This window comes from Pollicipes pollicipes, unplaced genomic scaffold (genome assembly GCF_011947565.3).
Source record: "Pollicipes pollicipes isolate AB1234 unplaced genomic scaffold, Ppol_2.1 Scaffold_4219;HRSCAF=4965_pilon_pilon_pilon, whole genome shotgun sequence".
NCBI lineage: Eukaryota > Metazoa > Arthropoda > Thecostraca > Pollicipedomorpha > Pollicipedidae > Pollicipes > Pollicipes pollicipes.
This window is the reverse complement of record NW_023596448.1, coordinates 10462591-10471499: the sequence shown is the minus strand read 5'-3', so window position 1 is coordinate 10471499 and position 8909 is coordinate 10462591. Positions and strand designations below refer to the sequence as shown.

The 8909-nt window shown below is 60.3% G+C and overlaps 1 protein-coding gene across 2 annotated transcripts in view; it reads left to right on the top strand.

Annotated features, from left to right (window-relative positions):
• Positions 1 to 6306, top strand: part of LOC119095929 (transmembrane channel-like protein 6) — a 22934-nt gene extending 16628 nt beyond the window's left edge. Inside the window, exons 15-16 of one of the 2 annotated variants that reach the window (XM_037218782.1) lie at positions 503 to 572; positions 5630 to 6306. In XM_037218782.1, the coding sequence (XP_037074677.1) occupies positions 503 to 572; positions 5630 to 5645 (86 nt within the window). In that variant the 3' untranslated portion in view covers positions 5646 to 6306. The remainder of the gene's footprint in view (positions 1 to 502; positions 573 to 5629) is intronic. The other variant, XM_037218783.1, reaches the window with a different exon arrangement.
• Positions 6307 to 8909: the final 2603 nt, after the last annotated feature.

Below are 8909 nucleotides of genomic sequence, written 5' to 3'. Positions count from 1 at the left end.
TGACCAATCACGGGGAAAAATTACCTGCTTGCAATTGGCCGACACGTCAGCTCACGGTCTGTGATTGGCCAACACATCCGCGCTGCAGCGGTGATTGGCGAGTGGCAGAGTGTGCTCCAGCGCCCCGATTGATGCAGGCTTGCATAAATTCTCCCTGGTCTACGCAGAGTTCTAAAAGCGGTCGAATCGCCTTGCTTAAAATATGCTCGCCAGCAGCATTACCTTGAGCTCCCTCTTCTCGTTCCCCTCCGCCTGGGTCAGGCCCATGAGTTATCACCACTTACACGTGTGGCCCTGAACGTTCACCGAGCATAGTTCTGTTTTGAAGTCGTTGGGAAGAGGCGTTTTGAAAAAGCGATAACCCGTGCTGAAGCTTATAAATTGGTCTCGGGCGCCAAAACATGTGGGAGCTTTGCCCATGATGGTGACGAAGCGTTCACTGACCGCTTCTCATGGCCGGGGTACTGCCGCGCCAATCACGCCCCTCCTGCCGCTGTTGCAGGGAGCTCGCTTTGGTCACAATTCCAGGACTTCGTCCGAGAGTCTTCTGACGAGGCTTCGGAGTCGGACTCGTGAGTGCCACCCTCCCCCTCCCCCTCTGGGGTCTTCCGGTTTGGTCCCAGCCTCCCCGGCACTGCTCCTGGCCCGGCCCGGCTCGTGCCTGTGTGAGGGCGGACCCAGCGTCGAATCTTGGGCACGGTCCAAATGCTGTAGCAGATAGTCGAAAACACGCAAAAGAACCGCTCTGCTTTTTGCCGTCTTGGGGAAGGGGGCATGTACCGTTCCCCCTCCCTTGCCCCCTCACGCCAGAACTGCCGATGCACCGTTCTTCTCGCATGATCTCCGAGGATAGTGTTCTGTGGCTGATTCTGCTCCGCTTACAGCTTCTTTGGTTATCCTGTCCCGCTAGTGCACTCGCGCCTCGCTTTCATTGGCTCCTAGACTGCTTTCCGGTGCATCTAACGTGTCGTCATTGCCGTTGCTGGGAAGTTTGCATACTCGTGCTATTTCCTCGTGTCTGAGACTGTTCGCATAGGCGTGAGGTTCCTAGTCCCAGTCGGTTGCTATGCAAAGCGTCACGTACATCCAACACGTTTTTAAAGTGGGATGATCGTTGAGAACGACAGTAATGTGCCAGTACAAACGCGCCCAATGCGCGCACGTACCTGACGCCATCATAATATAATTTATCGCTTCAGGCAAAGTACAGTCACCCAACTACCTTTACGTGCGGCGTACAGCGATCTGTCGCGAAACAGTCTCATTTCGGCCTGGTCGAATCCGAGACAAGGTACTGTTCGAGTGTCCTTGCAGATAGATGTGTGGCGTTTTATGCTCAGGCCTCATGTCCCCAGGACACACTCACTGGGGCGTACCAAGTGTTCACCTATGACCGACGACATTATTTTATATGAGGCGCCGTGTAAGACCAACGGGACGGGCATGGAGACGGGCGCCGAGGGTGAGGTCGCACTCCACCACAGCTGTGGGCTTTCGCCCCGCCTCCCCCGGTCCCACCCCACCAAAACTGCGGGCTTTCACACTGCCTCCCCCGGTCCCACCCCAGCAAAGCTGCGGGCCTTCACACTGCCCCCCCGGTCCCACCCCACCAAAGCTGCGGGCCTTCGCCCCGCCTCCCCCGGTCCCACCCCACCACAACTGTGGGCTTTCACACTGCCTCCTCCAGTCCCGGCCCACCAAGTCCACAGGCTAGGGAGCCGCCGCGCCTGGGCCAACACTGGGGCGCGCTGTCCCGTAGACGTGCAGTCGAGGCCTGCAGTCGGGGCATGCGGCAGCCGAGGCCTGCAGTCGGGGCATGCAGCAGCCGAGGCGTGCGGTGGGAGCATGCGGCAGCCGAGGCCTGCAGTCGGGGCATGCGGCATCCGAGGCCTGCAGTCGGGGCGTGCGGCAGCCGGGGCATGCAATGGGAGCATGCGGCAGCCGAGGCCTGCAGTTGGGGCATGCATTCGGCGCTTGCGTCAGACACACGTGATGGCCGTTGCGAACCGTTGACCGTGCTGTTGCCCCGCTTCGCTGCGCCCGAGCCTGCGCTGGCACTGCGGGACTCGGCCCGGGACTACGCAGCGAAGTCGTAGCTTACCGCTGTCTCGCTGCGCTGCTGGGCCGACGGTGGCGTCCTCCGACACAGGGTGGCCGTCAGAGGTGCCCTAACGGTGGCGTCCTCCGACACAGGATGGCCGTCAGAGGCACCCTAACGGTGGTGCCCCTGTTGCATGCTTCTGTCGAAGACCTCGCGGCTGTGCTGTTAGCGTCAGGTCCCCAGCTGCTCACTACAGACGTCAGAGCGCACCAGCATGGTAGCCGGCTTATAGTCTGGCCGTGGTCGTGGTGCACCCGTGAGCTGGCGTCTGTCCGGCTGAGCTGGCGTCTGTCCAGCTGAGCTGGCGTCTGTCCGGCTGAGCTGGCGTCTGTCCGGCTGAGCTGGCGTCTGTCCGGCTGAGCTGGCGTCTGTCCGGCTGAGCTGGCGTCTGTCCGATTGAGCTGGCGTCTGCACGACTGAGCTGGCGTCTGTCCGGCTGAGCTGGCGTCCGCACGACTGAGCTGGCGTCTGTCCGGCTGAGCTGGCGTCTGTCCGGCTGAGCTGCCGTCTGTTCAGCTGAGCTGGCGTCTGCCCGACTGAGCTGGCGTCTGTCCAGCTGAGCTGGCGTCTGCACGACTGAGCTGGCGTCTGTCCGGCTGAGCTGGCGTCTGCACGACTGAGCTGGCGTCTGTCCGGCTGAGCTGGCGTCTGTCCAGCTGAGCTGGCGTCTGTCCGGCTGAGCTGGCGTCTGTCCAGCTGAGCTGGCGTCTGTCCGGCTGAGCTGGCGTCTGTCCGGCTGAGCTGGCGTCTGTCCAGCTGAGCTGGCGTCTGTTCAGCTGAGCTGGCGTCTGTCCAGCTGAGCTGGCGTCTGCACGGCTGAGCTGGCGTCTGTCCGGCTGAGCTGGCGTCTGTTCGGCCGTGTCTACACTTGATGGCGTGTCGCTTTGCGATGGACATGCCATCGGCCAGCGTCCTCGGTGTCGCCCTCGGTGTCGCCCTCGGTGTCGTCCTCGGTGTCGCCCTCGGTGTCGTCCTCGGTGTCGCCCTCGGTGTCGTCCTCGGTGTCGCCCTCGGTGTCGCCCGCGATATCGGCCTGGGTGTCGTCCTCGGTGTCGCCCTCGGTGTCGCCCGCGATATCGGCCTGGGTGTCGCCCTCGGTGTCCCCGTCGGTGTCGGCATCGGCGTGGTGTTCTCAGTTCTCGGCACTCGGTGTTGTTGTTGAATGGGGTTTTAGGGCGCGCCGACTACTGTGGTCATTTTGCGCCCAGAACAGGTAAATGACTACCTACGGTGGTAAATGGCCAAGAAATGCATATTAGTCAGAAATGAAGACGGCGGAGTTTTGACAGGAACACGTCACCAATGATGTCCGAATACGCGAGCCCATAATAACATATTGAAATTGCCGGCCACCTCGCTGCCCGCGGTGGCGACGCCGAATTTCAGATGGGTGCGGCCAATGGATTGTCTCCCGGCGGGGCGCGGCGGCGAGACGGGTGCATGCTGGCCGGCGAGGATGGGCGCGCCCATCGGCGCATCCGCGTGGGGGGGAGGCGGCGCTCGAGGAATGCGTATAGATCATGTGAGCGTTGGAGATTGCTGTGCTGGTGCATGGCGATGAGCCGTTTGCGACGGCACGCGCCGCTGATTGGTGTGCCCATAGAGCAGTGCGGATATTCTGGGCGCGTCCGAGGTGCCGACACGGTCATGACACGCCTCCAGCCGCGGCCGCCCGCCGCGCGGTGACGGCAGTCATGACACGCCTCCAGCTGCGGCCGCGCCTCCAGCCGCGGTCGCCCGTCGCGCGGTGACGGCAGTCATGACACGCCTCCAGCTGCGGCCGCCCGTCGCGCGGTGACGGCAGTCATGACACGCCTCCAGCTGCGGCCGTCTGTCGCGCGGTGACGGCAGTCATGACACGCCTCCAGCTGCGGCCGTCTGTCGCGCGGTGACGGCAGTCATGACACGCCTCCAGCTGCGGCCGTCTGTCGCGCGGTGACGGCAGTCATGACACGCCTCCAGCTGCGGCCGTCTGTCGCGCGGTGACGGCAGTCATGACACGCCTCCAGCCGCGGCCGTCTGTCGCGCGGTGACGGCAGTCATGACACGCCTCCAGCCGCGGCCGTCTGTCGCGCGGTGACGGCAGTCATGACACGCCTCCAGCTGCGGCCGTCTGTCGCGCGGTGACGGCAGTCATGACACGCCTCCAGCTGCGGCCGCCCGTCGCGCGGTGACGGCAGTCATGACACGCCTCCAGCCGCGGCCGTCTGTCGCGCGGTGACGGCAGTCATGACACGCCTCCAGCCGCGGCCGTCTGTCGCGCGGTGACGGCAGTCATGACACGCCTCCAGCTGCGGCCGCCCGCCGCGCGGTGACGGCAGTCATGACACGCCTCCAGCCGCGGCCGTCTGTCGCGCGGTGACGGCAGTCATGACACGCCTCCAGCCGCGGCCGTCTGTCGCGCGGTGACGGCAGTCATGACACGCCTCCAGCTGCGGCCGTCTGTCGCGCGGTGACGGCAGTCATGACACGCCTTCAGCTGCGGCCGTCTGTCGCGCGGTGACGGCAGTCATGACACGCCTCCAGCTGCGGCCGTCTGTCGCGCGGTGACGGCAGTCATGACACGCCTCCAGCTGCGGCCGTCTGTCGCGCGGTGACGGCAGTCATGACACGCCTCCAGCTGCGGCCGCCCGCCGCGCGGTGACGGCAGTCATGACACGCCTCCAGCTGCGGCCGCCCGTCGCGCGGTGACGGCAGTCATGACACGCCTCCAGCCGCGGCCGCCCGCCGCGCGGTGACGGCAGTCATGACACGCCTCCAGCCGCGGCCGTCTGTCGCGCGGTGACGGCAGTCATGACACGCCTCCAGCTGCGGCCGTCTGTCGCGCGGTGACGGCAGTCATGACACGCCTCCAGCTGCGGCCGCCCGCCGCGCGGTGACGGCAGTCATGACACGCCTCATGTTACGACCTCTCCGCTTATGAAGGCGTCTGCCTTGTGCGCGTGCTTCTAGCACCTTGACGTTCAAATTATTCCTCAGAAACAGTGGCGGAGCCAGAATTTGCGACAAGATTTAAGGGGCGTGCCACCGTAATTTCCGATGGGGCTAACCTTTACCGAGGTAGTCCCGACCCCACTGACAGAGCCTTCACACTGCGAACAGACTAACAGGCTCCACAAACGCTGATAGGTACAGTACCTAGCGTATCAATGAGCTATCGATGCTGGTTGTCCCTGCTGTCTCAATATTTGTTTCAGCTGCACGCTGCGCATGTTCGCAAGACTATATACCTTGCCTATACAAGCCTTGGTACCGAATTACGGATGTTGGGCTCTATATGTCCCTGCCCGCGGCAGTGTCTGTGCGATTTAAGACCAAAATAGTGTTGGTGATCGCCAAATCCCGGAATTATCTTTAGAAGTGTCGTGATGAAGAACTGTGCTCCAACCTGATGCGGGGGAGGGGCAAAGCTCCGTGGAGCTCCCTCCCCCATAGGCTGCGTCACCGCTCAGTAGCAAGTTTGCGATGCGTTTAACCATGGCAACGCCTCCGTCTGGCCCTGTCGCTAACCGGGGTGGTCTTTTCCAGCAATATCAGCGGCTAAGTACTGGTCTCGCCACGGGCACCCCAGCAAGAAGTAAACATGCTGACGCGAGCCGCATCAGCTGACTTCGAACACCGTCAGCGGCCATCCAAGGTCTTCGCAATGCCTGCAGACAAAATCTGGCGTTCCAGTACCCGGGCGATTTTCAAGTACGATGCCTGTTTAGTGTGACGTTGCGGGCTGATCGCACGGTTGGCCGTCTGCGATGACGTTTTCAGCGTGAAACATCCGGCAGTAGTCAAACGTTCGAATGCTCAGTTAATATCATCAGAGTGTGCTGAGCGGCGTGCGTCGAAGGCAAGGACGATTAGTGGAGGGCTTCTCACACATCAGTGTGGTGCACTGAATTTTACTGTACAAACGCTTCCATTCGTAGAGGCATGCGTCGTTACATGCATGCTGCGCGCGCCATGGACTTTCAGTGGTTGTTCAGTTCGGTTCGCTCATCTCGTGTTGCGTTGAACGGTTGCCAGTTTTCTGTTTCACAGTATTGCTCGGGATGTCATGGCCGTGATTTGATGTTTTGTTTCGAGCTCGCTGTGCTGTGTCTGCCGCATTCATGTGCCATTCTGCGTCACGTGCACATTACCACCTAACTCCTGTGTTGTCTTATAGGAGTCCTGCTTTGTTGCGGGGAGCTCCCGTTCAGGTGGTTGTTGTACCGAATCCATGTCGTCATCGTTTTCTATCGATTTTGTTCTCTTTTCCTTTCCTTAATAAACCAGCAGACCTGCGTCGAGTCCGCAGCTGATCTTTGATTTAACTGAAAATGACTACCTGAAATTACATTTGGCAACGTCAGACGAATCATGCTGGCCACTGGATGTGCGTTTGCAAGCCAGTGTTAACAGTCAGCACAATACGACGTCACTGCACGTAAACAAGAGTCAACAGGCTCTAGCCGTGGGTGTAATTTGACACCTTGAGTGCTTTACGAATATGCAATGTTCTCCACTGGCGTTTTCGGCGAGTTAACCGCAGCGTCCACGGGATTGCTTTGTCCAGTCTGGTCCGCTTTGTCTAGTTTGGTACGCTTTGTCCAGTCTGGTCCGCTCCCTTCGTTGCACTCGAGTCACCAGTGCTGGGACGAGGACATTCCGTGTCTGAAGGGAACTGTCTGACCCTAAGACAAATATGTAAGTACTAAGATGCTAGGACGCGTTTAGTTAACCGGCAAATAAACGTTTGCAACCAGGCAGATGCGGAAAGTGTTTAGTTTACAACTATCATTGAGGACAAGAGCCCCTTGTCAGAATTTCGGTACATACCGTTCCAGAATATCCCCCCCCCCCCATCCCTCCCTGACAGGTTACACCCATGGCCATCCCGTTAGCGCCATGGGGAGCCCACCTCGGTAACGCCTTGGGGAGTCCACCCCGGTAACGCCTTGGGGAGAACATCGCGGTAACGCCTTGGGGAGTCCATCCCGGTAACGCCTTGGAGAGCCCATCGCGGTAACGCCTTGGGGAGTCCACCCCGGTAACGCCTTGGAGAGTCCATCGTGGTAACGCCTTGGGGAGTCCATTCCGGTAACGCCTTGGAGAGTCCATCCCGGAAACACCGAGGGGAGTCTATCCCGGAAACACCGAGGGGAGTCCATCCCGGAAACACCGAGGGGAGTCCATCCCGGAAACACCGAGGGGAGTCCATCCCGGAAACACCGAGGGGAGTCCATCCCGGAGACACCGAGGGGAATCCATCCCGGCAACGCCATGGGGAGTCCAACCCGGTAGCGTCTTGGGGAGGCCATCGCGGCACCGCTTTGGGGAGTCCACCCCGGCAACGCCTTGGGGAGTCCATCGCGGTAACGCCTTGGGGAGTCCATCCCGGTAACGCCTTGGGGAGTCCATCGCGGTAGCGCCTTGGGGAGACCACCTCGGCAACGCCATGGGGAGTCCATCCCGATGACTCTATGGCCATCCCGGTAACGCTATGTTCATCCCAATAACGTTATGTCCATCCGGGTAACGCCATATCCATCCCGGTAACGCTATATCTATCCCAGTAGCGCTATACCTATCCCAGTAATGCTACGTCCATCCCGATGATGCTATGTCCATCCTAATGACGTTATGTCCATCCCGGTAACGCTATATTCATCCCGATAATGCTATGCCCATTCCGGTAACTCTATGTCGATCTAGGTGACGCTATGGGAAGTCAATCCCGGTAGCGCTGTGGGCAGTCCACTGCAATGTCGCTCTGGGGTCCCTGACGTAGTATGCTGCCGGTAGCCAACAGCGCAGACGTCTCAAGTGCCGGGCTTATGACATCTGCATTCGCGGGCGGAGGCTAAGCATGTCACTCAGCTCAGTCCAATCGGCCGATCGACATACTAACACGCGGGTGGGAGGCTCACGATACCAATTACACATGTCAGCATGCAGCCCTGTTCCGCCTCCGTTCATCCAGCGCCTACAGAAAATCAATGCCGACCGGCCTGTGCGGACGTGCGCGGGGTGGACGTCGTAGTTTGCCGGCTTCGTGTCCGACCGCTGACGGGTGACAGCTGTGGCGCACGTGGGCGGGGCGTGACGTTCTGCGTGAGGTGCCTCTGGGCGGCGGTCCCGCCCACGTCGAGCATAAAACATGGTTCCTGGGTGGGCGGGGCCGCCGTCAGCTGGGACCGGGCGGTGGCCGCCGACCGCAACAGAGGGCGACACCATGGCAGACACCTTCAGTATGTAGGGAGAACTGTTAGGGAGGCACCATAGCAGCCGCCTTCAGTATGTAGAGAGAACTGTTAGGGAGGCACCATAGCAGCCACCTTCAGTATGTAGGGAGAACTGTTAGGGAGGCACCATAGCAGACACCTTCAGTATGTAGGGAGAACTGTTAGGGAGGCACCATAGCAGACACCTTCAGTATGTAGGGAGAACTGTTAGGGAGGCACCATGGCAGCCGCCTTCAGTATGTAGAGAGGACTGTTAGGGAGGCACCATAGCAGACACCTTCAGTATGTAGGGAGAACTGTTAGGGAGGCACCATGGCAGCCGCCTTCAGTATGTAGAGAGGACTGTTAGGGAGGCACCATAGCAGACACCTTCAGTATGTAGGGAGAACTGTTGGAGTTGTCACCAGGGTAGGCAAACGGCGAAGGTTTCAGAAGCTTCGGTGTGAAGTCTGATACTTCCTCCAGTTCGAGCATAATCTCTGCCTCTAAAAATGTGTCCCGTGCTTGGGAAATGGGCTGCGCTGGGACTGGGATCGAGACGGAATGATCAGGTGTTCAACGCGACCTGTTTAGCGCAGTGCTATCCCCGA